Source organism: Bos indicus, chromosome 2 (assembly GCF_029378745.1).
Source record: "Bos indicus isolate NIAB-ARS_2022 breed Sahiwal x Tharparkar chromosome 2, NIAB-ARS_B.indTharparkar_mat_pri_1.0, whole genome shotgun sequence".
Taxonomy (NCBI): domain Eukaryota; kingdom Metazoa; phylum Chordata; class Mammalia; order Artiodactyla; family Bovidae; genus Bos; species Bos indicus.
This window is the reverse complement of record NC_091761.1, coordinates 126,631,723-126,659,334: the sequence shown is the minus strand read 5'-3', so window position 1 is coordinate 126,659,334 and position 27,612 is coordinate 126,631,723. Positions and strand designations below refer to the sequence as shown.

At 52.9% G+C, this 27,612-nt stretch overlaps 2 protein-coding genes and 1 long non-coding RNA gene across 4 annotated transcripts; 2 read left to right on the top strand and 1 right to left on the bottom strand.

Annotated features, from left to right (window-relative positions):
- Window positions 1-22: 22 nt before the first annotated feature.
- CNKSR1 (connector enhancer of kinase suppressor of Ras 1) lies at window positions 23-12,156 on the top strand. 2 transcript variants are annotated; one of them, XM_070776013.1, is made up of 21 exons: window positions 23-167; window positions 2,866-3,023; window positions 3,124-3,309; window positions 5,397-5,477; window positions 5,898-5,939; window positions 6,018-6,122; window positions 6,722-6,781; window positions 6,887-6,955; window positions 7,232-7,333; window positions 7,420-7,490; window positions 7,565-7,641; window positions 7,792-7,898; window positions 7,977-8,007; window positions 8,398-8,561; window positions 9,398-9,471; window positions 9,635-9,706; window positions 10,487-10,560; window positions 10,716-10,777; window positions 10,871-10,967; window positions 11,074-11,255; window positions 11,510-12,156. In XM_070776013.1, exons 1-21 carry the CDS (start codon window positions 116-118, stop codon window positions 11,777-11,779), a joined length of 2,136 nt encoding a protein of 711 aa, XP_070632114.1. In that variant the 5' UTR covers window positions 23-115; the 3' UTR covers window positions 11,780-12,156. The 2 variants fall into 2 exon arrangements, with proteins under 2 accessions (XP_070632114.1, XP_070632115.1); XM_070776014.1 differs by lacking the exons at window positions 23-167; window positions 2,866-3,023 and adding an exon at window positions 4,072-4,174 and having other exon boundaries at window positions 3,190-3,305; window positions 5,393-5,477.
- On the bottom strand, window positions 3,175-12,562 carry LOC139178570 (uncharacterized). The gene is made up of 5 exons (XR_011562917.1): window positions 12,449-12,562; window positions 10,665-12,201; window positions 9,376-9,439; window positions 5,397-8,672; window positions 3,175-3,309 (listed from the first exon to the last, which is right to left on the bottom strand). It is a non-coding gene; the product is annotated as an uncharacterized lncRNA (long non-coding RNA).
- CATSPER4 (cation channel sperm associated 4) lies at window positions 12,205-27,612 on the top strand. Its single transcript, XM_070776019.1, has 11 exons — window positions 12,205-12,962; window positions 13,090-13,164; window positions 13,644-13,787; window positions 16,710-16,811; window positions 22,758-22,855; window positions 23,024-23,144; window positions 23,359-23,492; window positions 24,768-24,939; window positions 25,712-25,923; window positions 26,242-26,407; window positions 27,151-27,612. Exons 1-11 carry the CDS (start codon window positions 12,243-12,245, stop codon window positions 27,196-27,198), a joined length of 1,992 nt encoding a protein of 663 aa, XP_070632120.1. The 5' UTR covers window positions 12,205-12,242; the 3' UTR covers window positions 27,199-27,612.

The following is a 27,612-nucleotide window of genomic DNA, read 5'->3' as shown; positions in this document are numbered from 1 at the left end:
GCTAGTGGCTCCGCCCCCGGCCCAGCCCAGCCCCGCCCCAGGTCGGGGCTCGGGGAGCGGAAATTCCTGCGTGGGCGAGGCGGAGCGGGTGCAGTCCGAGAGGCCGAACTTGGCCATGGAGCCAGTGGCGACCTGGACCCCCAGGAAGGTGGCGGCTTGGCTGAGAGGTGGGTGGGGCCGGGGCAGTGCTGGGCCTGAGGGGCCCTGGGCCGGGGAGAGCGGAAGCAAAAAGGACGTGCCGAGTTTGTCAGTCGGTTAGTCTGTCCGCAAGCATTTACAGAGCGTCTGCCGTGAACCCGGCAGAAAGATAGTCGAGATGACTCCGCTGAGGTCCCCCGAGGACCTAGAAGGGGTCTGCCTTCCCGTCAATAGCCCAGGCAGTGGTTCTGTAATGAAAACAGTAGGTGTCGCCCCAGCTGACCGCCCGCAGTGTATCTCCTCTTCCCTCTGCCCCCGGGGCGCAGTGGGCTGTAATTAATCCCACTTTTCAGATGCTGAAAACTCTACACTGAGCCAACAAGTGATTTGCCCAGGCTTTGGACTAGGGCCTGCCCGTAGTGTCTTTTCCCTCCCCCCACCCTGAGGCTCCCAGTGAGAACAGAAGCCCAGGCCCAACTGGAGGGGGTCGGCACAGCCCCTCCTGAAACCTCCAGGGAGGATGAGCCCAGAGTGGGAAAGGCTGGTGAGAAAAGGCCCAGAGTGCCAGCGGACTCAGAGAAGTGTAGATGGTCTGCTGTGGAGCTGGGAGCTGGGGTGAGGACCACATTCCTCCCACAGGCGGAGCCAGAGTTGGAGGGAGGCAACTGGAGTCGTCTGGGGATAGACTCAGGGTGACCATCCCCGTGAGGAGCAGGGACTCAGGGCTGGAGTCAGTCTCCCAGACTGAATTCCAGGCCCAGCCCCTCTGCTCATCAGTTCTGTGACCACAAATCTCCGTTTCCCTATCCACAAAATGGGAAAGGCAGCTCTGATCTCTTGAGGTTAGACCAAATAAGACAATTGTGATGAGGGCCAGGCTCAGCGTCAGGGTCTGTTGGGAGGGAGACAACACAGCACATTCACTGTGCATGGGAAGGGGGGTGCTTGAGGCCCACGGCCACGGAGTAAAAGCTCGTGAACTCCTAGTCAAGGGCTCCTGATGTCACACAGGGGATGGGGGAAGAGCTATTGGTCACACACACATACCCCGTAAAGGACTCTGGCTTGGAATGGCAGGGGTTCCTTCAAAGAGGGAGGAAGCTAACTATTAACCTCTATGTGAAATATCTGTACTTTCTAGATTTGGTGAAGATTAAATGTATTAATATGTATAAAGCCCTTAAATTTTTCCTAGCACATAGTATTTGAGTGTCTGCCTTATGCCAGGCCTCGGCCGGAATTAGAGATGAACACTTGTTTTAAGGCCCAGTCCTTGGAAGAGCTCGTGTTTGAGTAGGAGAGGTTGGTGCTCTGGTGCAGGGGTCTGTGGACCCCTGTGGAGGCACAGGGGGCAGTGAGCGCAGCAAAGGGCCCCAGCCCAGCCTGGGGAGTTGTGGGAGGCTTCCTGGAGGAAGTTAGATGACCAAGGACATGAGGGAGCTGGAACAGCAGTTCAGGCAGAAGGAAAGGCACCTTCGGGGACCGTGAAGCAAAAGCAAAAGAACCTCCCGAGAGCTGCAGGCAGTTAGTGCTCTGGATCTAGAGTGTTGAGCATGACGGGCTGTGCCAAGAGATGAAACTGGAGAGGCAGGTGGTGGCCGGATCATACGGGGCCTTGCAGATCATGGTAGAGAGTCTGGCAACACATAACATGGGGGCTGTTATTGACTGAACCAAGGGAGTTGGTCAGGTGCTTGACATGTGTCATGTCATTTAATACACATTAGAAGTGATGTGTTTTTATTTCCCCCATTTTTTTAGGTAGAAACAGGCACAGAGTAATTCAGTTACTTGCTCAGTTGCTATCACTCAGGTCTCTCGGACTCCAAAGCCACATCAGTCATGACTTGCCCAAGCATCAGAACCCCTGTAGGATTTGTTAAAAAGCACATTGCTGGGCCCTGCCCCTGATTTCACGCCACTCGGCTTGTAGGATCTTATTAATAGTTCCCAGACCAGGGATTAAACTCAGGCTACGGCAGCGAAAGCTCAGAATCCTAACCATAGTCACCATGCTGTACATTCTCTCCCCCAAACTGACTTATAAATAGAAGCTTGTCCCTTTGGACCACCTTCACCCCTTTCCCCCGCTCCCTGCTTCCTTGCCGCTGGCAATCATCAGTCTGTTCCCTGTTTCTAAGAGTTTGCGTTGTTTGGATTCTGTATATGAGATAATACAGTTTGTCTTTCTCTGATTGATTTCACTTAGCATAATAACCTCAAGGTCTATCCATGTTGCCAATGGCACAATTTCCTTCTTCCTGGCTGAATATTTGTGCATGTGTGCACGTGTGCAGGTGTGTGTGTGTGACATTTTCTTTATCCATTCATCTGTCAGTGGACACTGAGGTTGTTTCCATGTCTTGCTTGTTTTTCTTTTTTATGGCCACACCACGTGACTCATGGGATCTTAGTTCCCCGACTGGGGTTGAACCCAGGCCATGGCAATAAGAGCGCTGAATCCTAACCACTGGACCACCAGGGAATTCCCAGAATTTGTATTTCTAACAAGTCCTCCGATGAGGCTGCTGCTGCTGGTCTGGGGAACCATCCTTTGAGAACCACTGCCCTGTGTGATCCTACTTCTCAACTCAGTAGTAGCCTTATCTGTGAAATGGGCAGGACAGAACACAGCCTTGGTCTCAGGGTGGGAGAAGGGCTCTTCTACTGACCGGAAAGGCCTTGCCAACCCCGAGTCCCCCGTGTTGACCCCTGCTCTCCCTCCAGGCCTGGACGATTCCCTGCAGGACTACTGCTTTGAGGACTGGGAGCTGCCTGGCAAGTACCTGCTGCAGCTTTGCCCCCGCAGCCTGGAGGCTCTAACCGTGTGGCCTCTGGGCCACCAGGAGATCATCCTGGAAGGGGTGGAACAGCTCCAGGCCCTGGTAAGTGAATGGCGGCCTAACTGGCTGCAGCTTCCACCCACCCTGGAGATGCTGATGGGGGCTGGCCCCTGCCGGAGTAACTTGCCCCCTCTCTGCACAGAGCTCAGGGCTACAGTCAGAGAACCTGCAGAGCCTGACAGAGGGGCTGCTGGAGGGAACCCAGGCATTCCAGAGCTTGGTCCAAGGTCGCCTGGGGGGCTGTGTGGAGACCCCTGCAGATGTCCTGGGCGCGGCCGTGCAGCTGGTACATGAGGCCCGTTCCCTCCTCTTCTGGCTCAACAGGTACCTCGGTCTCTTCCCAGGGTCTGAGTGACTGGTGAGGGGACCCTCTGCATCCATGGCCTCCTCCAGGGACCTGGAGAGAAAACAAGAGCTTGGCTCTTGTTCAGCTATGGTTCAGTTCAGTTCAGTTCAGTTGCTCAGTCGTGTCCCACTCGTTGTGACCCCATGAACTGCAGCACACCAGGCCTCCCTGCCCATCACCAACTCCCAGAGTTTACCCAAACTCATGTCCATTGAGTCGGTAATGCTATCCAACCATCTCATCCTCTGTCGTCCCCTTCTCCTCCTGCCTTCAATCTTTCCCAGCTTCAGAGTCTTTTCTAATGAGTCAGCTCTTCGCATCAGGTGGCCAAAGTATTGGAGTTTCAGCTTCAACATCAGTCCTTGCAATGAACACCCAGGGCTGATCTCCTTTAGGATGGAATTTTTGGATCTCCCTGCAGTCCAAGGGACTCTCAAGAGTCTTCTCCAACACCACAGTTCAAAAGCATCAATTCTTCAGTGCTCAGCTTTCTTTATAATCCAACTCTCACATCCATATATGACCACTGGAAAAACCGTAGCCTTGACTAGACGGACCTTTGTTGGCAAAGTAATGTCTCTGCTTTTTAATAGGCTGTCTAGGTTGGTCATAACTTTCTTTCCAAGGAGTAGTATGGTGGGACTGGCCAAAAAAGGTTAATTGGTCTGTGTAAGGGGCTTCACAGTGGTTTGTAATGGGGCTTCCATGGTGGCTCAGATGGTAAAGCGTCTGCCTTCTATTCAGGAGATCCAGGTTCGATCACTGGGTTAGGAAGATCCCCTGGAGAAGGAAATGACAACCCACTCCAGTACTCTTGCCTGGAAAATTCTGTGGACAGAGGAGCCTGGTAGGCTACAGTCTATGGGGTCGCAAAGAGTCGGACACAATTGAGCGACTTCACTCACTTAAGGGCACTGGGTTCCCTGGGTTCCCACCCGACCTCCAGCTTGTAACCATGTCTCATCAGCAGCATTGCATAAGGAGCTGGCTACCCCTTCACTGGCTGCTGCTTGTCCCAGAGGTCCTAGCTCCAATGTCACCTCCTCAGGGAAGCCTTTCCCATTATACACTCTCAGAGCTCCCTATGTGTCACAGGAGTAGAAGTTACATCTTTTTTTGAATTTTTGTTTCTTTTTTGGCCACACTGGGTCTTCCTTGCTGTGGGCAGGCTTTCTCTAGTTGTGGGATGCGGGGGCTGCTCTCTGGTTGTAGTACGTGGGCTGCTCATTGCAGTGGCTTCTCTTGTTGCAGAGCACAGGCTTTAGGGTACATAAGCGTCAATAGTTGTAGCTCACGGGCTCTAGAATTTGTGGGCTTCAATAGTTGGGCCACATGATTGCCCTGTGGCATGTGGGATCTTCTCAGTCCAGGGATCAAACCCATATCCTCTGCACTGGCAGACAGATTCCTAACCACTGGACCACCAGTGAAGTGAAGTGAAGTGAAAGGTGCTCGATTGTGTCCAACTCTTTGCGACCCCATGGACTATACCATCCATGGAATTCTCCAGGCCAGAATACTGGAGTGGATAGCCTTTCCCTTCTCTAGAGGGTCTTCCCAACCCAGGGATTGAAACCAGGTCTCCCGCATTGCAGGCAGATTCTTTACCAGCTAAGCCACATAGGAAACCCAAGAATACTAGAGTGGGTAGCCTATCCGTTCTCCAGCGGATCTTCCCGACCCAGGAATTGAACCCGGGTCTCCTGCATTGGAGGCAGGTTCTTTACCAACTGAGCTATGAGGGAAGCCCATAAATCATCATTGGACACCAGGGAAGTCCCTAATCATTATTGATGTAATTATGTATTTAATATCTGTCTCTCCAGTGCCTAGAACCAAGCCTGGCATTCATTAAACACTTGACAAATAAATCCTGTGCTAAAGTCTGTGCTAAAATAAATAAAGTCTGCACAGAATAAATCTGTGCTAAAGATGTATCAGTCATCTCCTTCACCCCAAACCAAAACTCATCAGGGCCTTAGATGCGTAGTTGGCTCAGGGTGGTTCAGTGGCCTGACTGTTAAGCTCAGTCCCCTAACCACTGCTCCATCCTCCCCTCTGCCAGGTACCTCTTCTCCCACTTAAATGACTTCTCATCCTGCCAGGCGATTGGGGAATTATGCGGGGAGCTGGGCCAGGCCTTGCAGGAGGTAGGAGATCCAAGGGCCAGGCTTGGCTGAGGCCATAGAGACCAAGTCAGGCTAGAGCTTTTTATAACTTGTGAATCAGCACAGGTTCGGGGGTGAGAGCAGGGAGGGGCCAGAGCAGGAAGAGAGGAGGCCCGGCCACTGGGTAGTGGGTGAGGGGGTGTGGGGGCTCCTAACTGGAAGGGGCAGCTCAGCAAGTTTGATCTCAGGAGGGTGTGGAGCGGGGGAGGGCATGTGTGGTGATCTCTGGGGGCCTGGTATCAGGGAGATGGGATCTTGGGGCCAAAGTTCTGCGGCCCTGTCGTTCCGGGAAGGGGCCAGGGTATGGGACACGCTGGGAGGGACCGCAGGGAACTCCCCTGCCCTCAGGAGAAGGCAGGGCACCCTGCTCAGGGCCGGCCCCCGCTCTCTCTCTGCTTCCAGGACTGTCCAGCGGCTGAGAAGGAAAGCAAAGTCCTGAGAATTGTGAGTCAGGGGCTGAGCGGGCCGTGGGGATGGGGTGGGACGGGACTCAGGCTAGACATCCTGCCCTCCATCCGCCAGAGCAGCCATGTGGCTGGGATCTGTTGCAACATCCTGAGCTGCTGCCCGGAGGAGCTGCTGAAGCAGAAGGCTGTACTAGAGCAAGTGCCGCTGGACGATCCTTCGGTGAGCCCTGACCTCTCACCTTTCACCTCTGGTCCCCTCAAGCAGCCTCGTGTGGGCTCGGAAATCTGATTCTAGGATCCCACAGAATCCTATCCTATTACGGCTGGATGGACCTTTCTGTACAGATGTTAAAGGTTCAGAGGACCTCCCCTGGGATCTCACCATCCTTCAGCCCCTTCTCCAGTCCAGAGGGGCTGCAGCAGGTGGGGTCTTGGTGACACATGCCGGCCCCGGGACACGGACTTGGCAGATTAAGGGAGAAGGGGAGAGGGCATGAACTTTTTTGCTTCAATCCTTGACCAGCTGGGAAAACCCCAGCCCTGCCCTGTCCCTGCTTAAGCCTTCAGGAGAGTTGCTGAGAGTTGCTAAAAGCTCAGAAGTCAGTAACCTGCTCCCCTCAGTCCTTAGGGGAAGAGGAGGCAGGGCCCAGAGAGGTGCAGCAGCAAGCCCCAAGTCATACAGCAAGTCGGGCGGTGCCAACTTGAGGCCAGCTCTCTCCCCCTTTCCACCCGCCTATGAGTCCTGGTGCCCAGCGAGGGTCCTGCCCACTGGCCCTGCAGCCCCCCGACCCTCAGTGACCGCAAGGCTTTGCCTTGCAGGGCCTGGAAATCCACACCACCAGCAACTGCCTGCACTTCGTGTCTCGAGTGGGCACCCAGGTGAGAGCCCTGCAGCCTTCTCAGCCAACAAGCCCCACGGTCCTCTTTACCTGCCGGCCAAGCCCCATGAGGGTGCACCCCTCTGAACCCTACCTCCAACACCAGGTCCCCACCAACCCCCAGCTGCAAGTCCTGCCTGGAGACGAGATTGTCCAGGTCAACGAGCAGGTGGTGGTGAGTGAGGGGAAGGGCACGATGGGAGGAAGGGGTTCCTGAGTAGAACCCAGGTTGGTGGGTGGAGAGGTTCCCTTCCTTCGGGAGACCAGGGTGGTGAGCTGCTTGCCGTGAGGTCAGCCAGCTCACGTGGGTCCGAGGGGCTCCGGGAGGCTTCCTAGAGGACAGCGAGGGGAGGCTGAGCCCGAGACTGAGAGAGTGATCGAGGGGAGGGCTGTAAGGTTGCCCCGGAGACTCCCGTCCAGGTCAGTCCAGCCCCGTGTCCCCATCCCCTAGGTGGGCTGGCCCCACAAAAACGTGGTGAGGGAGCTGCTGCGGGAGCCGGACAGGGTCAGCTTAGTGCTGAAGAAGGTCCCGGTGCCGGAGACCCCACAACAGGTACCTGCCACCCTCCCCACCCCCAGTCTGCTTTCAGACCCGGGTGTGGTCCCCAGCTCCATCTCCTGTTTCTGGTTGCTCCTTAGACCCCTCCTCAGCCCCTGGACTCACCATGCCCAGTGAGCCCATCACCAGCTCCAGCCTCAGTGTCTCCCAGGTAACAGGCTCGGGCCCCGGGTGGGTCTTGGAGGGTGGGCCACAGCTCACTTTCTCTCTCCCTCATCACTCCAGGACCCCGTCTAAAGACATCTTTGACTTCAACCTGTCTTCAAACCCAAGTCCTGGACCCAGCCCTCCTGCCTGGACAGGTAATATCAAAGCCCCACGTGTTAGCAGGTGTCTCAGACAAGGCATGTGGGGTGTCTGACTCTGACCCTGGGCTCTTACACCCGCAGCCTACTGCTGGGCCTGGGTCTGAGGCTCATGGAGCCTCTCTCTCTCTTCTCCCTCCCTGACAGACTCAACCTTCCTTGGCCCCAAGCCCCTGCCCAGCCCCCCTGCAACCGCAGCCACATACCTGGCAGAGGTAGCAGACACTCCGGAGCGCCCAGAACACCCTGATAGGGTAAGTTCAGGGGCTCAGTAGGGAGGGGTGTGTGGCTCTGGATGCAGACTCTTCTCTAATTGCCTGTGTCCCTTTCAGAGTCCTGTCCCTGGCTGCAGGAAATCAAAAGGTATGAAATGCACCAGACTGGGTAGGTTGGGAGGCACTCTTAGAAGTCTTTACAAGGCTGGACAAGACCACCCTCCCAACACACACGTCGCACACTTCTCCCCCGGACACAGTTCTGTTTCTGGGGTCAGACAGACCTGTGCTCCCAGCCTAGACCTCTCACGATCTCTGCAATTTTTGGGCAAACAGCTTGTCCTCTGATCTTCACCTTCCTCATCTCTTAAAATGAGAAGAGTCAACCCCCGCCCGGAACTGACACTTGCTACAATCCAAGTGCAGAGCAGGGGTTCAGAAGCATCAGCTGGGGTGCTCCTGCGGGGCCAGGGAGCAGCTTTGGGGGTCTGGGATGCCCCGCCAACCCCTCACTGACCCTTGTGTCATGCTGCTGCAGGCGTGGCGACGCGCAGGCGGGTGTCGTGTCGGGAGCTGGGCCCGCCCGACTGTGATGGCTGGCTCTTGCTCCGCAAGGTGCCCGGGGGCTTCATGGGCCCGCGCTGGCGCCGCTGCTGGTTCGTGCTCAAGGGACACACACTCTACTGGTACCGCCAGCCCCAGGTGAGACCCCGTACACACACGCACAAGTGAGTCACCTCAGGGCCATGGCTCCTGTTCCTCCTCCAGCGTTCAGGCCCATCAGTGGTCACAGGTGGGCCTCAGCATTCCCATCTGTAAAATGGGGACAGTCTTTGGCGAGAACTGAGGTGTGTGCAAAAGCAGTTTGGAAAAGGTAGCACAGGGCATGTAGAATCGCTGATTCTGCCCACCCTTCCTTCCCCTTCCGTTAATCTGTTCATCCAGTGATGGGTGCTCAAGCAATTGTCTGCTCATTCCACTAACATTCAAGGTGCCTACTGTATACCCAGCTCTGGGCTGGGCCCTGGGACATGTGGGAGAACCAGATCTTTTCTGTTTCTCAGGCCAGTGGGGACAGGGATGAATACACAGGGACAATACGGGAACATATAATGTGATGGAGGAAGAGCCCAGGGGTGGGTGGGATCCCTGCAAAGGTGACCAGTCCACCTGAAGAGTGGCGAAGGCTTCCTGAGAAACTAGTGCCTGAAGGTTAGACAGAAAGGTGCAAGAAAAACAGGCAGGGAGAAGAGCATTCTGCAAAGCAGCTTCGTCTGTGTCTGTGATGGAGCAGATGTATGAGCGGGCTCCTCTTTCCTGGCTGTTTCTCCGGATAGCTTGCCTCCATTTCCAGGCACAGAGACACCCCTTGGTCACAACCCTATCCCAGCTTCCTTCCCTGAGCCCTGGGCATTGAGAGATGAGCAGTTAGACAGCCCAGGAGATGCCCTTCCCCCTCCCCCGCTGCCATTAGGAGCCTGCCTGGGCCTCAAGGGTGTTGGAGCTCCAAGCTGACCTTCACGCTGTGATTCCCCCAGGATGAGAAGGCCGAGGGCCTCATCAATGTCTCCAACTACAGTCTGGAAAGTGGACAAGATCAGAAGAAAAAATAGTTAAGTCCTGGGCTGTGACAGGCGGGGATAGGGAGAGAAAGGGAGAGGCAGGTGACAGGAGGGGCGAGGTGGGGGCAGCAGGTGGCTGGGGTTCCCAGGCCAGCCTCTCTGGGTTCGGGATGGGCACCCCCAGGTGAGTGAGGCCCCTCTGCTCCCCGGCAGTGTGTTCCAGCTCACCCACAACGTGTACAAACCCTTCATCTTCGCTGCTGATACCCTGACGGATCTGAGCATGTGAGTGCCACTCTCTCACCCCCCACAGCTTGCATGTGAGTGCTCAGGGCCTGGGCTCAGGAGCCTGGATTCAGATCCCAGCTCTCTGAGAGGGCTGCTCAAGATACTCCCTTCTCTAAGCCTCAGTTTCACCTTCTGTAAAATGGACTAATAAGAATTCCTATCTCTCAGATTGGCTCTGAGGATTAAGTTAGAAGATGATATAAGTGAAAGCCCCACCCAGCACTCTTGAGAGTCTCTTGGACTGCAAGGAGATCCAATCAGTCCATCCTAAAGGAATATTCAGTCTTGAATATTCATTGGAAGGACTGATGTTGAAGCTGAAACTCCAAACCTTTGGCCACCTGATGTGAAGAACTGACTCATTTGAAAAGACCCTGATGCTGGGAAAGATTGAAGGCAGGAGGAGAAGGGGACAACAGAGGATGAGATGGTTGGATGGCATCACCAACTCAATGGACATGAGTTTGAGTAAACTCCGGCAGTTGGTGATGGACAGGGAGGCCTGGTGAGCTGCAGTCCATGGGGTCACAAAGAGTTGGACACGACTGAGCGACTGAACTGACTGACTGACTGACACCCAGCATGCTGCTGCTGCTGCTGCTGCTAAGTCACTTCAGTCGTATCCAACTCTGTGCAACCCCATGGACTGCAGCCTACCAGGCTCCTCCGTCCATGGGATTTTCCAGGCAAGAGTACTGGAGTGGGTTGCCATTGCCTTCTCCAACCCAGCATACTGACTCAGTGGAAACTCTCTGAGACCCATTTGCCCCTCCACAGGTGGGTGCGTCATCTCATCACCTGTATTTCCAAGTACCAGTCTCCAGGCCGGGCCTCCCTACCCCGAGAGGAAGGTGGGTATCTCACAGGGCTGGATCCCATCGAATCTCACCTGAGCCTCTGCTTTCCTGGGGTGGGGGCTGGGAATCCAGTTCCCCAAGCCCACCCCCTGGCTTACCCAACCTGTGAAGCTTCTGTGCGTCCCCCCAACGGCTCCTGTCCACTCCAGACTGCTATAGCGAGACGGAAGCCGAAGATCCTGACGACGAGGCTGGATCCTGCTCAGCCTCAGTGAGTCGGGGGCTGGTGGAGAGGGTGGTGGGGTGAAGAGCAGGGCGTGGAGCTCAGACTGATAACCCTCCTCTCCTTCCACCCTGCCCACAGCCCAGCCCAGCCCAAGCTACGAGTTCGCTCCATGGAGATCCATCACCTGCAGTCACCCCGCAGGACAGCCCGCGGACCTCCTTCAGTCAGGCGACAGGTGCGGAGCAGAGCAGGCGGTGGTGGGGTTAGTCGGGACACGGAGCTGAGACAGGGCTGGTGGCAGTGGGGCGGGCACACCTTCACTTTGCTCCCCCCTCCCACAGACAGCAGCGAAGGGGCCCTCGAAGGAATAGTCCGGGGCCTGAGACTGGGTGGTGTGTCCCTGCTGGGCCAGCAGCAGCCCCTCACTCAGGAGCAATGGCGAAGCTCTTTCATGCGGCGCAACCGAGACCCCCAGCTCAATGAGCGAGTGCACCGTGTGCGCGCACTGCAGAGCACGCTCAAGGTCAGCAGGGGGCGCACGGGGGGCTGGGTGCTGGGCTAGATGTCTAGCTGGGCCAGGTGTCTAGATGTCTAGCCCTCTTGGGCTCGGCTGCGGACCGGGTCGAGTTCTGGATTCCTGGAGCCAGGCTCTCTATTTTGAGGATGGGGGCTGGCGCTGGCTGGGATCTGGGCGCTGGGCCCTAGAGCTAGCTCTGGGCTCGGGCTCTGCCCCTTCCTGGGGTGATCCTGGCCCCTTAACCCCGACACCTCTTCCAGGCAAAGCTGCAGGAGCTGCAGGCTCTGGAGGAAGTGCTGGGCGACCCCGAGCTCACCGGAGAGAAATTCCGCCGGTGGAAGGAGCAGAACCAGGAGCTCTACTCGGAGGGCCTGGGGGCCTGGGGAGGGGAGCAGGCCCAGGGCGGCTCCCAAGTCCTGAATTCTGACCCCAAGGAACAGTCTTCCCACCCGCCACCCTCTGACCCCGAGGAGTGCTCCCCTCTCTGCCCCCTGACCCCAGAGAGTGACCCCCGACCTCCTGACCTCTAACCTTGGCCAGTACCCTAAGTTTCCGACCTCCGGCCTTGAGGACCACCTCTGACACATCTAGGACAGAGCATCCCTGCATGCTGTTCCGAGTTGGAGGCGGTGCTTGTCGGTGCCTCTGCCCCAAGCTGACCGCCTCTGCTCCGCCTTCTGCCATTTCTGCTCCTCTGCCCGCCCTGGAATGGGGTAAAGTGAAGTGAGCTTGTGCCAAGGAAGGAGCGAGAGGCAGGGGTGCAAGAACTCTTTCTTACCCTGTGCTCTTCCTGTGCCCCCTCCGCCCCTCAGCATGTCTCCATTCCCCAAGCCAGTCTGTACAGAAGTTCTTCACTTGAACCAGTGGATACTTTTCAAGTAAATAAAGTCAGTTTCTTTAACATGAATCTGCATGTGCCTTTGACTTCTGTATTAGAATCTGGAATCTGCTTCTGGGAGGGGACAGGGATGAAAAGCTGTCAGATGGGGGTGAATGCTCTTGGTAAGTAGCCCATTGCACAGCCCACCGACGGGGTCTCTAGCTGAAGCCCCATCCCTACCAGGATGGTGGGGGCTTCTCCTTAATGCCCATCTCTCCCCAGCCCTCAGAGACCTGATGGTGTTGTCCTGCGCCATCTCCAGGGGGGAACATGTGAGAAACAGAGACCAAACTTTTCCTCTACAGATGGGGAAACATACCTCCCATGGAAAGATGGGCAGAAGGGCAGCCCTGGAGACTGGGGTGGTGGGATGGGGTGGCCAGTGGGCAGGGATTCAGGATGAAGTCTGCTTGGAGGAGGACCCCAGAACGAAACACCTTTCTCCTCTTCTCTCTCCTTGGCAGGGTCTCACCTCCAGCTCCTGGATGCAGAGCAGGGACCTGCCCCTTTGTCTCCATCCAGGCTGCGTAAGAGACCTGACCTGCTCTCACCAGCCTCCGACTTGTGACCTCCCCCGTGTGCTGGGCCTCCTCTGTGGCACACCCAGGGGAGTCAGTGGGAGGAGCTTCTCTTGCTCCAGGAGTTCCTTGGTGGAATGCGGACGCTGGGGGGTCACAGAGGCCTCTGTGATATCACCACGAGGGGCGGGCAGGCGCGCTTGGAGTGACGTTTCTTTGAGGAGTCGGGGGAGACTGAGCGACATGGCAGATAATCAGAGGAGCTGGTGGCAGCAGTGGACAGACACCACCTACATCAGACCTTTGAACCGCCTGGTAGGCGGCTCCTGCCTGGCTGCACTGCCCAAGCTGGGCATCCCGGGGTGGGATGAGGCATGAGAGGACTGGACTGGGTCTGGAGGGGCACGGGCTGCCCTGATGGGCCCCCTCCTCACCCTTGCAGAGGGCTGCTCAAGAGCCCTACCGGCGGCCAGAGGAGCAAGTGCTCATCAACCGCCGAGACATCACCAGCAGGAAGGTAAGGCTGAGGCTGGGCGTGCAGCCTGGCGGGGGCTTGCAGCCATCCTCACCCCCATGGTGACCCCTCTGCTGCTGCATCCATGGGGCCACAGGCCCTCAGGATAACTGCCCCTTCTGCTTCTAAACGCCCCAGTAGGGATCCCTGCAGTGACCCGCTCCCCAACCATGATATGTTAGTAACCGCCTGGCTGTGACCCTCACAGGAGCCCCTCTATAATGAGAGCCACTCCCCAGCAGAGACCCCCAAAAGAGTCTCCCTTGCAATGACCCCAACAAAGACCACCCCCAGGAGTGACCCGCTTTTAGTGACTAAGTAGTGACCTCTACACTAATGCCCCCAATTCTATGATCCCGTCTCAGGCAACTTCTCCCCCTAAAAGTGGCCCCTGTGGGTCCCTATTCACTGAGAGCAAACTTCCAGGCAGAGGCCTCGTATGGTGACACCTGCCTGAAGGAAGGTCCCCCGTCCTCTCCCAGGATGCCTGGGACATGCAGGAGTTCATCACGCGCATGTATGTCAAGCAGCTTCTCCGACACCCGGCCTCCAAGGTGCTGCTGGCCATGCTGCTGGTGGTCAACGCCATCACCATCGCTCTCCGCACCAACTCCATGCTTGGCCAGGTGGGACTCGAGCCTGACCCCTGCTCTCACTCATCTCACAGGGGCCGGGGCAAGGCACCTCCCTCCCTGGGCCTCGGACTCCTCATCTTTTTATGATGGTTGGATTGGATGCTTTTCACGGGCCTTTCAGCACTGAGATCAAGGAAGACTTCGTGCTGGAGGGGCCCCAGCTTTGAGAAATGCATTGGATTTGCAGAGGAAGGACAGGAGAAAAATGGTGTGAGCAGAGGCAGGCCAGTGGGTGTCTTGTGGGGAAGGGTATCCCATTTTAACCAACAGTCACTGAGCGAGAATCACTCTGCACCAGATACTGGGCTCTGTGCCAGGTATGAATACGACAGACACGACAAACATGTCATTGCAAGTACCTGAGTGTCACAGGGTGTGTGGAAGCTCAGAGGAGGCATTGGACGCAATCTTGGGGTCAGGTGGGCTTCCTGGAGAAAGAGGCATTTAAGTGGAGAATAAAGAATGAGTAGGTGTTGGCCAGGCAGAAGGAGGTGGAGAAGAATGTTTTGGGCAGAAGAAACAGCATAGAAGTGAGTTCTGGGTATCCAGCTTCAAGTCCACTATGACTTGGGTCTTACCCTTGAGGTTTTAATTTCTTACAAGGAGTCCACCACATACGTGAATTGTCCTTTTGAAAGCCAGTGATTTTAAAATGTTCCTGTGTGGTGACTTATAAGTTCAGAGAGGCGGTCAACAGCCAGATCACACAGCATCTTCAAGTTATATTAAGGAGGATGTCTTTGGAAGTTCAGTTCAGTCGCTCAGTCGTGTCTGACTCTTTGCCACCCCATGAACAGCAAGCCAAGGTTTATTTTTTTATTTTTTACTTTTTTTTTAAATTGGAGTATCATTGATTTCAGTGTTGTGTTAATTTCTGCTGTACAGCAGTGATTCAGTTATGTATGCATATATATATTCTTTTTTATATTCTTTTCCATTATGGTTTGTCATAGGATATTACTATAGTCCCCTGTGCTATACAGTAGGACCTTGATGTTTATCCAGGCAAGCCAGGGTTTAAAGTATGGCAGCGTGAGAGTGACTGACATCCAAGCAGCTGGTTGCCGAAGCTCAAGGAAGGGATGAGGTTGCCTGGGAGAGAGTACCGAGTGAGAAGGGGACCAAGACAGAGTTCTCTGAGAAGAGCCTCTAAGTAAAGGGCAGAAAATAGAAGAGGAAATGCAAAAGGGTAGTAAGGAGGAGCAGCCAGCCGAGTGAGAGGATCCCCGGGAGAGAACATTACCAAGGGAGCAAGCGCAGCGTCAGATGTGGCTAGGACACGAGGCCAGAAAAGGACTCTGAAACACCCCTTGGATCTTGCCCTTGTGACCTTGACAGGAGCTAACTCTGATGTGGTGGAGGCAGAAACCCACTTGCCAGGGTTTGCAGAATGAGTGACTGGAGGGCAGATCAAAACTCATCAGTGGATCATGAAAACAATTCAGAATGCAGGTAGCTTTTGATGTAGAATCAAACAAAATGAAAAAGAATGAAGTAGCAACTGTGGTGGGGAAGAGAGAGGGAGGGGAGGAGCCAGAGGGAGAGAAAGCATTATGGAGTAAAATATATATTTGAGTCCAAGTCAAAAATGCTAAAAAAGCCTGGTAGAGTGTATGTGCCGTGAAGCTCAGATCCTAGAGAGCTGTGAATGCCAGCCTGGTTTTGTACCTCACCCTGCAGGCCATAGCGAGTCATGGAAGGTTTGTGGGTAAAGAATACAACTCTGATTTAACCACAGATGCTCTTGACTTGGAGAAGGCAGGGCAACTGTTCAGGACGCTCTTTCAGTAAATACAAGAGGCTATTGCCACCTGTGGCCAGTGGGGTAGAGCTGAAGGGAAAGATGAAGGGAAGAAAAAGCCTTTCCTTGCTTTAGGTAGACACCACTGGCCCATGATGCCCTTTGGGAATTTGGAACAGGCTGGGAGCCCATAAACTTCAGCTCCCATCTGAACTTAAGAAGCTCTGCCCAGGGAGTTCCCTGGTGGTCCAGTGGTTAAGACTCTACGCTTGCACTGCTGGGGGCATGGGTTCAATCCCTGGTCAGGGAAGTAAGATCCCACATGCTGTGCTGCATGGCTGAGAGAAAAAGAAGCAACTCTGTCCAGCCTCACACTGGCTGGTGGATGGAGCTGGTGGCAAGGTGTGGGGAGCAGGAGGCGTGAAGCCCTGAGTCTGTGGGCCACGGAGGTAAAGAAAAGGGGGAGTCAGGTGACTTTTGTAACTGGCAAAGTGGAGTCGGGGGCTGGGAGCTGTTCATGTCACAAACAACAGCAGTGTCACAGCTTAACAGGAGATGGCGTGAAAGTGAGTCGTTTTAAACAGAATTCAGAATCATGGAGTCATCCATCCATCCATCAATCCATCCACCCCGGGAGCATGTCTTGGACCCATGAGTAAGGGGATACTCAGGAGTTTGGTCAAGCCAAGCCTGGGGATTTGGGAGCTGGTGCAGCCGGAGTGGTGGAGACAACCAAAGAAGCAATGATGGGACTTGGTGTCCTCCATCTCAAGGGCCAGGGCTTTCCCTCCCGATCCTGGAGTCTGTTCTGCCTTTCTCCACCTCCCTTTTCCTACTCTAGAGTTCATGGACAAAGGTTTGTAGTCAGACAACAGTCTTTATCACTAACTGTTTGACTTTGGGCACTTCTCTGATTCCTCAAGTGCAAGATGGGAATAAAACCTACTTTGCAGGATGATGGTGATGGTAACATGAAATAAGTTTGTGGTCTTAAGAATGGTGCCTGGCACGTACGTGCAAGAGTTACTCTAAAGAGCGCTACAAAGATGCAAGCCTGAAAAGCAATAAGAATCTAGGCCTCCCCTTCCCTACAGACATCCTCTGTCCCTGGTCTTGCCAAGGCCCCACTCCACTGACTTTTCTGCCCTTCTTTTTCTCTGTCTTCCATGTAGAAACACTATGAGTTGTTCTCTACCATAGATGACATTGTGCTGACCACCCTTATCTGTGAACTTCTTCTCGGCTGGTTGAATGGTTTCTGGATTTTCTGGAAGGTGAGATCCTGGGCCCTCCCTGCCATCACCTCTACTCCTCCTTAGGGTTGGCACCCCATCCTGTCCCCACCACTGTGCACCTGGCCCTGAAACCTGAGGAGTGTGTGTGTGTGTGTGTGTGTGTGTGTATGAGTGTGTGAGTATGTTCATGCGCATGCATGAAGAAAGAAAGACTGACTTCTGAGATGTCTGTGATGTGGCAGAAAGTAATTTGTACTGGAAGTGCAGCCTTCCTGGGTCCCCGTTCCTGATCCAGCTTTCCCTAGTTCTGTGCTCTTAGGAAAACCTTGATTTCCTTATCAGAGAAATGCAGCTGAGAGTATCCACCTTCATTTACCCCTGGGTTAGGAAGATCCGCTAGAGGAGGGCATGTCAACCCACTCCAGTGTTCTTGCCTGGAGAATCCCATGGACAGAGGAGCCTGGTAGGCTACAGTCCATAGGGTTGCAAAGAGTCAGACACGACTGAATTAACTTAGTGCGCACACACACACCTTAATTTACAGGGTTCAAGAGCAGAGGGGTCAGCAGAGACTTTCTGTAAAGGGTGTTGACCTTAAAAATAATTAAGTCAGTTATTTTACCAGCAAAACAAAATGGGGGGTTTATTTGGGAATAGAAGAGGATTTGCAATTCAGGACTAGTAAGCTATAGCCAAAGCCACAGCAAGTCCAAAAATGGAGAGGAACATTATTTTAGGGAGAAAAAGGAGGCAGTTAGGAGAGGTTGATTTGAACCAAAATCTGCTGGAGAAAAGTGAGAGTGCAGGGTGAAATGGTCTTATTAGCTGAGTTTCTGGAATATTAGATTTCTTGCAGGAGATGCTCTGTACCTCTTTTCCTGTGGGGCCTATAATTGATGATTCTTTCCCAGTTGGTGATTATTCTGTTGAGTCAGTAATTGACAATTCTTCCTGTAATCTACTAGTAATCTAGTGGTACTGCATGAGAGTGCCCCCTTTTGGCCATCCAATTGCATTGCAGGGAGGTTTCCCTATAATTTTCTCAAGGGCCAGGTAAATATTTTTTTGTGGGGGCCATATAGTCTCTGTTGCAAATACTCATCTCTGCTGTAAGAGCACAAAGCAGCCATAGACAGTATATAGACAAATGAGCATGCTATGTTCCAGATAAATTTTATTTGTGTATACTGACATTTGAACTTTAAATTTTACATGTCACGAAATATTATTTTCCTTTTGCTTTCCCCCCAACCATTAAAAAAATGTAAAAATCATTCTAAACCCATGGGTCTTAAAAAAAAGAGACTGCTGGTCAGATTTGGCCTTGAGCTATAGTGTTCTGACTCCTATTTGGGAGAGTATCAAAAAGATACCTGGGTAGGAACAGATCTTAACATTACATAAAGTGAAACAAAGACTCAAATTCTTTGTTTAAATGGGACTTCTAGAGTCAAAGGATTTCTGGAGTCAAGAGATTTATCTTGCCTTTGGGCATGTGCAAGAAGAGTCTTTAAAAAAAATTACCCATCAAAACTTTATACGTTTTTAAAAAGGAAGCATCATTTAAATACCATTATCAGGACAACCAATTAGAATTACAAGCTTTCCAGGGCTTAGAAGTGTCACTTCATAGAACACAGAATGTAGAACCTAGAACAATATTTCTAAAGTATGGATGTCTTAAAGGCTGCTTTGTGAGACCAACACTTGGGAGGATGTTTATTAACAGAAAATAGAATAGGATGGTGCATATTTATTTGTCTCCATGGTGGAGGGGAGAATAGGTACCATGATTTTGTGAATATTTCAATGTACCACTCTTCAGGATACAGGCAGATATTTGTTCCCTAAGAGAGAGCATTTCTTATGTGAAAGCAGTCCTGAGATTTCTTTCGTTGTCCATAGAAATTGTTCAGAGGCTAGATAAGAAATTCAGGCAAGGCTTTGTTGGGGCCTCTGCAGTAGCAGTGGGGAGTGAGAACAAGTAACTATTTCCTTTGCTCATCTCTCCCTGATTCCTTGTATGAGGTGAGGGTAGTGGTGTGACCAGGGGTCGGACTGGAGGGGTGGTTTAGGTGGTACGCCTGCCGTTTTGGTGGTGGTGTGTGCAGGAGGCATGTGCGAGTACTGCTTTTGCTTACTGCTTTTGAGCCCTTGCGTTTGCTTCCAGCCCCTTGCTTTTGCTCTATGCTCTTCAGAGGTGGCATTTAGGCTGTTTGGTCTTTTTGTATCTTGTCCATAATTTGCCCCAACTGCTCATGCAGGCAGTTATTTTTAGTCTCTTACAGTTTATTTGTATTTTGTTGCTTGGGGAAGTTTGTCCAGGTGCAAGCATTGCAGCAAAGGGTCCCAGATTCCTACCTGTCTCATTGGCAGCAGCAGTTAGGAGGGCCTGCACTTTCAAGGCTAAACTCTAGCGTTTCATTAGCACAAGAGAATGGGAGCAAATTTTGTGTTCCTCCCAGCCACTCTGCATATCTCCTCAAGGACAAGATTTCTCAGCCTGGGCACTGTTGACATAATTGGCCTAGATAATGCTTCATTGGGAGGGGACTGTCCTGTGCACTGTAGAATGTTTAGCAGCATTCTTGGCCTCTACCCGTTAGATGCCATAAACGTCTTCCTAGCTGTGACAATCAAGGGTATCTCCAGACACTGCCAAATGTCCTCTGGAAGGCAAAACCGCCCTCCAGAACTAATGGCTGACAACGAATGTCCCAAGCCCTAACCTTTATCTGGGGCCAGCCTCCCAGTGCCAAAAGCCAGGGCTTGTTAGAGACCCTCTGCTGTCTTCTTCCCCAGGCCCAGCCCCTCTCCTGGTCCTGGTGTACAAGGACTACTCCCCATTTAATGGGTGGATGGAAAGGGAGAAGGCAGGGGAGGGAGGAAAATCTGCAAGTTAATATTTCAAATATTACCCAGCCACATGGGATCCCCAACGTTTTGCCCACAATGCCCCCTTTTCTACAGTGCTCATGTGGCTCCTGTCTCCTCCTTACCTCCACACTCTATTAATTACTATTTTACCACCTAAGAATTTCACAATTTTCTTGCCACCTCTGCAGCTCTGGTACCCCATTCCAGTTCCTGTCTTCTCTCACAGGGTGTTGCTATGGCTTCCAGTGCACCCCACCTGCCATCAAAATAGTTTTCCCAAAGCCCAAGACAGAGTGCCCTTAAACATTCCAGTGGCTCCCAACTGTTTATAGGATCAGGTCTAAATGCCTCATTGTGATACCGACCAGGGTTCTTGGCCTTCTCCAATCAACAGAAACTGACTAGAGGCCAGACAAAAGATTCAGGCTAGGCTTTTTAGGGCCCCTGCTGCAGAAGAGGGGAAGGAGGACAAGCAACAGATTGTTTTGTTCCCTTAATCCCTGACCTGCGAGGCAAGGTTGTTCCTTACATGGGGTGGGGGTAGGGGTGTGTCTGGAGTCAGACTGGAGGGGTGTCTTAGGTGGTTTTCCCATCCCTTAGGTAGTGTTGTGTGCAGGGGGCATGTGCAATACCCTGATTTTGCTCCCAACATCCTGTTTTTGCTCCTGGCTCTTTAGAAGTGGCAATTGAATTTTTTGGTCTTTTTGTATCTTTTGTCCCAGATTTGTCCCATCTGCACATGCACTTAGTTATTTTTAGTCCCAAATAGTTTCTTTGTAGGAGAAGGCAATGGCACCCCACTCCAGTACTCCTGCCTGGAAAATCCGGTGGATGGAGGAGCCTGGTAGGCTACAGTCCATGGGGTCGCACGGAGTCCGACGCGACTGAAGCGACTTAGCAGCAGCAGTTTCTTTGTATTTTGTTGCTCGAGTAGAGGTACGTCCAGGTGCAAGCATTGAAGCACGGCAGCAAAGAGTGCCAGGTCCCAGGCTGTCTCAGTTGTGCTTAAGGCTTTCCATGAAATGGCTCTTGTCTGCTTTTGCAGCCTTATCACTCCTCACCTCACCCTTGGGTGTTCCAGCTACATCAAGCTGCTTGTAGTGACATTCCTCAGATCAGATCAGTCGCTCAGTAGTGTCTGACTCTTTGCGACCCCATGAATCGCAGCCTACCAGGCTCCTCCGTCCACGGGATTTTCCAGGCAAGAGTACTGGAGTGGGTTGACATTCCTAAAGACACACTTACACGTGTGCACACGCACACATACACATACATACACACACTGCTGTTGCTCACTTTACACACTGCTGTTGCTCACTTTCATGCCTTTGTCCATGCTGACATCTAGTCTATGAAAGCTCCTTACCACTTACTCACTTGCTTTTCTCCTACTTACAGTTTAAGACTCATTCAGATGTCTTCTCTTCCAGGAAGTCTTCCTGTTTCTCCTAAGCTAGCTTAGTTGTTGCCCTGTCTCCCTAACACTGTGTACTCACCTCTCAGTTCAGTTCAGTTCAGTCAGTCAGTCATGTCCGACTCTTTGTGACCCCATGAACTGCAGCACGCCAGGCCTCCCTGTCCATCACCAACTCCTGGAGTCTCTCACCAGGAGTTAAAATTTACTGTCTGTCCACTTCCCTCAAAATAGCCTATGAGCTCAGCAGAGCAGAAATCCTGTATCTTCAGGATCTGATTTGAGGTGTGGCATAGAGTAGGAGCTTAATATTGAATGGATACAGGGATGGATCTGTAGACAGGGAGCCTTGTGTCTCCTGATGTATGTTTAGGCACCAACACTCTGAATGTGACATACCAGGAAGTCTTGTGTTTATTGGACTGCCCAATAAATTTAAGAACTTTTTTCCCATTAAAGTAATTTTTTCAAAATAAAGTAGTTTTCTTTTTGGAACTTCCCTGGTGGTCCAGTGGCTAAGACTCCATGCTCCCAATGCAGGAAACCCAGGTTCAATCCCTGGTCAGGAAACTAGATCCCACATGCTGGAACAAAGACCTGTTGCAGCCAAATATTTTTTCAAAAAGGAAAAAAAATTATTTTCTTTTTGAATATTTAATGCAGCTACATATTGGTCAAAACTGTACTGAAAGGAGCATACAAAATTCTTGTTTCTACTCTGTCCCTTCATCCCTGTCCCCTTCCCCCACCCTCTTCAGATAATCTTTGTTATTTATAATCTCTTGTTTATCCTCCTAGTGTTTATTTTGCAATCATAAGCAAATATGTGTATATTTTTAGTCCTCCCTTTCCATGCAGTAGCATAGTTTAAATGCTGCAGTACATTTTACTTTTGTCATTTAATGGGTCTTTCTGTGTCAGTACATGGAGACCTCTCCCATTGTTCTGTACTCCATTGAATGAACATGTAGTTTAGCCAGCCAGTGTTCTATTATAATTGCTGGACACTTTAGTTATTTTCAGCCTTCTACAAATGTCATTTTGTAGTTGTACCAGAGTTTGTGTGGGATGGATTTCTAGAAGTGGGATCACTGGTCAAAGGAAAATGCAGACTGTTTATTAGAGAAAATTCCCCCCATAGCGGTTGTGCTTGAATTTGTCATACACGTGAGCTTCCTTCCTCCGTCCGTACTCTAAAGGAGTTTGTGCCGTGTTGGACGTGGGGCTTGCAAACTGTGCCTTTCTTCTACAGTGAGAGTTAGTTCAGCTCTGAAGTGGCTATTGAAGCCCTGTGCCTTAGTGTTTTCGTTTATTTTCGTTTTATTAACTGTAGTGTGTGTCCCACAAAGCTGGAGCATCCAAACGCTTTCAGGTCACCTAACTGCAGGGCAAGGCCTTTGTCAGCGGCACACTAGCCAAGGTGGGCGCTCAGCTTAGGAACTGGCGTATATGAGGGACTCAATTGTGTGTTCAGACACTGCACTTGGCTGTGGACACGTGTGTGAGACAGCGAGTGCGTGGGTGTTTTGTGGCATGTTTGGGGGGCGACAGCAGGACCGCAGTGGGTGGCACGTGACTGGCCCTGTTCTGAGAGCACCAGGAGTCCCCATCCTGAGGGTGTGGGGAGGGCAGACCCAGGATGAACCCGTGGGCTGGGCCTGACAGACCCTGCTGGGGCTGGCCCACCCCCCCAGGACGGCTGGAACATCCTCAACTTCCTTATCATCTTTATCTTGCTCCTGGGGTTTTTCGTTAATGAACTCAGTGTCGTGGCTATCACCTACACCCTCAGGTAAGCTGGGGGACTCGGAGTGAAGAAGGGACCCGTCTGGATCCCGGGAGAGAGGGGAGGGGGTTGTTGCAGGTGGGCATCAGCTCTGCCTTTCTGGGCAGGTGGGGCGATGGTGAGGAGGAGGGGTCTGGGAAGGGCCGAGGGGCACCCTGAGAGGCTCTGCCGCAGGGCACTTCGTCTGCTGCACGTGTGCATGGCGGTGGAGCCCCTGGCCCGGATCATTCGCGTCATCCTGAAGTCGGTGCCCGATATGGCCAACATCATGGTCCTCATCCTCTTCCTCATGCTGGTCAGTGCCCTCCCCTCCCCCCAGCCGCCCCCCTTTCCTGGACAGGCCCCTGGGTCACTGGGGATACGGGGTGTCTGGAGAGGAGAGGAGGAGGCTTTGGAGATAAGAGGAGGAGAGGCCCGCCTCCCTGTGATTCCTTTGGCAGCTCCTTTGCATGTCCTGTGTCCCAGGCCCGTGGGTGAAATCAGGGGTGGGTCTCCCATCTCTCCGGCAGGTGTTCTCCGTGTTTGGGGTCACTCTCTTTGGTGTGTTCGTGCCCATGCATTTCCAGAACATGCAGGTTGCCCTGTATACCCTCTTCATCTGCATCACCCAGGATGGCTGGGTGGACATCTACAGTGACTTTCAGTGAGTGTCCGTGGGGCTTCCGGGCCCCCAGTCCAGCTGAGCTAGGCGGGGAGGGCCTGGGGCATCCAGGGGCAAAAAAAACCACCTGGGGAGGGAGAAGGGGTCTCAGGTGGGAGTGGGGCTCCAGGACTTGGGGTGAGGGTGGCAGGAGGCGGGTGTGGCACCTGGGGCTTTGAACTGGGGAAAAGCAGACTCCTGGGGCTGAGGCCTCTAGCTTTGTAATCTACTTGAAGCCTTGTCCCTATGAAACTCCATGTATTCAAAGTCCCGCTGCAGTCTTGTTCATGGACTGCAGTCTCCCTTCATGCTCAGCAGTTGGGCAGCTTAGCCTTGGGCCAGGCAGCAGGTCTGTGGTTGTACCTAGGGTCCCAAGGCAGCTCCCAGTCCACACTGGAGCCCACCAGAATGCCTCGACTCCTGGGAATGTAAGGTCTCATTTTATTCATTTTGAGACCCACTGTCCAAGGTCATGTTTGGCCGCAGAGGGCTGCCTGCGTTCTGTTCTTTGCCTCTTTCCATTTAGCCCAAATCCTACTTGTTTCCAGGCCATTTCAGGGGCTGGGTCCCACTGACTGATTTCTTTTTATCTTCCTCGTGTGAGAGTAGAAGCCCAATTGGTAAAGGGGCTTCTACTCTCATTACGCATTACATTATAGGCAGTGGACAAGTCATGGAATGTGCAATAAAGGTGGCCTGGCCTTTTGAGTCTTTGCTCCACTGTACTAGCCATGCAACCTTCTGAGCCTGTTTCCTCATGTGTCAACTGGAGATCATAATACGACATTTAACCATGTCATGGGTTGCTCTGAGGATTAGTAGAGACTGACATTGTGTGCACACACACACATACATGTGTAGCAAGAGAGCAAAAGCTATTATTTGGGAAAATATTTTATGGGAGGTTTGCAATAGATATTAACAGTGGTGGGATTTTTTTTCCTATATATTTTCCCTCTGATTTTTCTACAACAAACCTGAGTTATAATAAGAATGACATGATAAAAGTACAGCCAATAGATTAAATTTGATAATGCTGGTGTATGAATCCTCACCTTGCAGGGCTGGCTTGAGGGCAGCCCACTGTCTGGCAGTACAGCGGGTGCTCATTCAAGAGCAGCTGTGGGAACAATCAGGAGTCAGGCCTTAGGTCTGCACAGCAGCAGTGAGGCAGCAGAAGTCCCAGTAGGCTTTGAGATAATTTCTCCATCTCGTAGATGAGGAAACTGAGGCCCAAAGGGCCAGGGAGGTGATAGGGCCCCTGACTGCCATCTCCAGGACGGAGACAGGGGAGTACGGAGTGGAGATTGGGGGCGCCATCTACTTTGCCATCTTCATCACCATGGGTGCCTTCATTGGCATCAACCTGTTGGTCGTCGTGGTGACCACCAATCTGGAGCAAATGATGAAGGCAGAACAGGGGCACCAGCATCAAATAGCCTTCAGAGAGGTGAGTGAGATAGGGAGGGCAGAGGGGGGAAAGGGAGCGTGTATATGAGTGCTAACTTGAGTGTGTGTGTGTGTGTGTGTGTGTGTGTGCGCGCGCGCTCACACACTGGAGGGCCTAAAGAAAGCCAAGCCTGAGGCCTGAAGGCAGCAATCCCCACTGTGAATGCCAACTCACCAACTGGGGCTTCTGAGGGGTGTGGAGTTCCTTGATATCTTGCTCTGTGACAACTCAAAAGTGAGCAGCTGGGTGACCTTAGGGCATTTAAACCAATCTAAACCTCAATTCCTTCTTCTATAAAATGGAAGTGATAATAATTCTGTTTACTTCATAGGGCTATTATGAGAATTTCATGGGTCAACGAACAGTACTTGACACATATTAAGAACTCGATGAACATTAGCTATAGTATTACTCATCGGGGGGTAGAGCTTCCGAAAGGTGGGGAGTATTGTGTAAAGTGCCGAGGGCTGTGGACTGTGGCCTGAGAGTAGTTAGGGTTTCAGAAGTTTGCTGGGTAGGATTTATCAGGAGGGAAATGATGGGGGAAGCACTAAGTTGTGAAAAGGGGTGAGAATTTTCAGAGGGACAGACTTCTGCATTTCAAGTTGAGCTCCCACAGTAAAGGAGGGAGGCTAAGACTGGTTGGAGCTGAAATGAGGGGCGTGAGAACCCTGGCGTCCTGAGACTCGTCTCCCCTGAAGTCAGGCAGGAAGGGGCCAGGGGAGGGGGTACCGGCTAAGCTACCCTTCCCTCTCCATTCTCCCTTCCCCAGGTAGACGACAAGAAGGAAAATGGGAATAACAAGCTGCCGCTGGTGCACTGTGCAGTCGCCCGTTCGGAGATGTCTGGCGTCCCCCAAGAGCCATTTATGGGAGGCCCCCTGACAAACCTCTCGGAAAGAACATGCGACAACTTTTGCCTGGTGCTCGAGGCGATACAGGAGAACCTGATGGAATACAAGGAGATCCGTGATGAGCTCAACATGTAGGGCGGGTACAGGGGGTAACCCCCGAGTCTCATGAGTCAGGGCTCAGTGGACCCTCAGATTCTTCTGGCCTCATGCCCTGATTGATAATGGGGACCCTGGGACTCAGAGCAGTTAAGTGACTTGCCCAGGCTCCTCCCAGACTGTCTGTGCAGGATATATACCTCCTCGTAATCTCACAAAGGGCCTTGAGCCTTGGCCTGGGTCTCTATCAGAGTCAAGGCGGGGAGGGTGCAGGGGGCTGGACCCCAGGGAAGAGATGGAAGGGCCGCCCCCCAACCCCCTCCCTCGGAATGCACTCACCCTTCCACCTTCAGGATAGTGGACGAGGTCCGCTCCATCCGCTTCAACCAGGAGCAGGAGGAGGAGCTGATGCAGAGGTACTTGTCATGGAACATATCCTTGGAGAGCAGGTCCTCCGTGGACATCCGTGAGATGACTCGCGAGCAAGACTTGATCACCGCGCTCGTCAACAGAGAAAAGGTGCAGCTTCTCAGCTTCCCTTTCCTACTCAATCAGTGCTCACCCCACCCAGCCACCACCCCCTTAGTCAAGGTTTCTGACTCTTTCAAGGTCTGGACCGCCCCCCTAGACTCCCAGGCACCCCAGCAGTCACCGCCCATCTGGTTAGATTCCAGATTTTCTGGGAGGCCCTGCCCCTCCTGTAGGGCTCCACACACTGAGCCATCTTGGTCTTCAGCACCCTCAAGCTTCCTCTTTTTTTTTTTCAAGCTTCCTCTTAAGGGGACTTGAGCAGCTCAGTTCCTGCTTAGTGGCAAATGCTTAGGTCCACCAGGGGGGCATAGGACCCCCCGGGTCTTGTCAGGTACGTAAGAGGAGCAGCCTCCTGAGGGAAGAAAATTCTAGGGAGAAAAAGGCCATGCCCCCCTCCAGGGGGTCTTCCTGAACCAGGGATCGAACCCATGTCTCCTGCATTGGCAGGCGGGTTCTTTGCCCCTGGCGCCACCTGGGAAGCCCCATAGAACAAAGCACATTCCCACACATTTCGTTTCCTTCTCTGCTTCCCATCCCATCTGACCTGGGAGCCTTGTGGGTGTCTATGGCCTGAGAGGAGAGCGCCACCGTCAGAGAGGAGACTAAGAGTTAGACGGGAAGGACTTCCCTGGGAAGCCTGGATGCGCCACTGTTGAGCTGGAGGAGGGAAGTAAGGGGGCGTCTGCCATGTCAGGGGTGGGGGATTGACAAGAAGACCTCTTGGTTTGCAGGTTCAGGAATCCAACACAAATATTAACAAACACAAGGCCAGCCGCTGAGAGGGCAGTACAGGAGCCAGTGGGCATGAGCACACACCCAGCTGCTGCATCTTCCTGCATCGCTAGCGTGACATGGCACATCCTGGCCTGAGCCCATCCTCTGCCTTACACCTGGGCAGATGCCTGGGGATGGAAGGGGGCGGTATCTCTAGGACTTGGGCCTGTGAGCCCCAGGTCCAGAGGAGCACGGATGGAGAAGGTGGTGGATGAGAGTGGGAGCCTTACAGCAAGGATAAGCCCACAAGGGGGTGCTGGCCAAGGCAGCCAGGATTTGCCCTCAGGATTGGCATCCCTGGTCCCCTGCTAGACCAGAACTAGATGGGGTCTAAGTGGGCCCAAGTACCAAGAGGAGAAAGATGAGGCTGGTGGAGCCAGGTATTGTGTATTGACAATAAAGTTTTGTGTTGGGATCAA

Excerpts from the sequence above, each read along its gene's own strand:
- CNKSR1 (XM_070776013.1), top strand. The coding sequence starts at position 116 with ATGGAGCCAGTGGCGACCTGGACCCCCAGGAAGGTGGCGGCTTGGCTG. Across the intron at positions 8,562-9,397 it reads ACTGGTACCGCCAGCCCCAG|GATGAGAAGGCCGAGGGCCT; the intron begins GTGAGACCCCGT and ends TGATTCCCCCAG. Across the intron at positions 9,472-9,634 it reads CAAGATCAGAAGAAAAAATA|TGTGTTCCAGCTCACCCACA; the intron begins GTTAAGTCCTGG and ends GCTCCCCGGCAG.
- CATSPER4 (XM_070776019.1), top strand. The coding sequence starts at position 12,243 with ATGCTCTTGGTAAGTAGCCCATTGCACAGCCCACCGACGGGGTCTCTA. Across the intron at positions 12,963-13,089 it reads TCAGACCTTTGAACCGCCTG|AGGGCTGCTCAAGAGCCCTA; the intron begins GTAGGCGGCTCC and ends TCACCCTTGCAG. Across the intron at positions 26,408-27,150 it reads CGCTCGTCAACAGAGAAAAG|GTTCAGGAATCCAACACAAA; the intron begins GTGCAGCTTCTC and ends CTTGGTTTGCAG.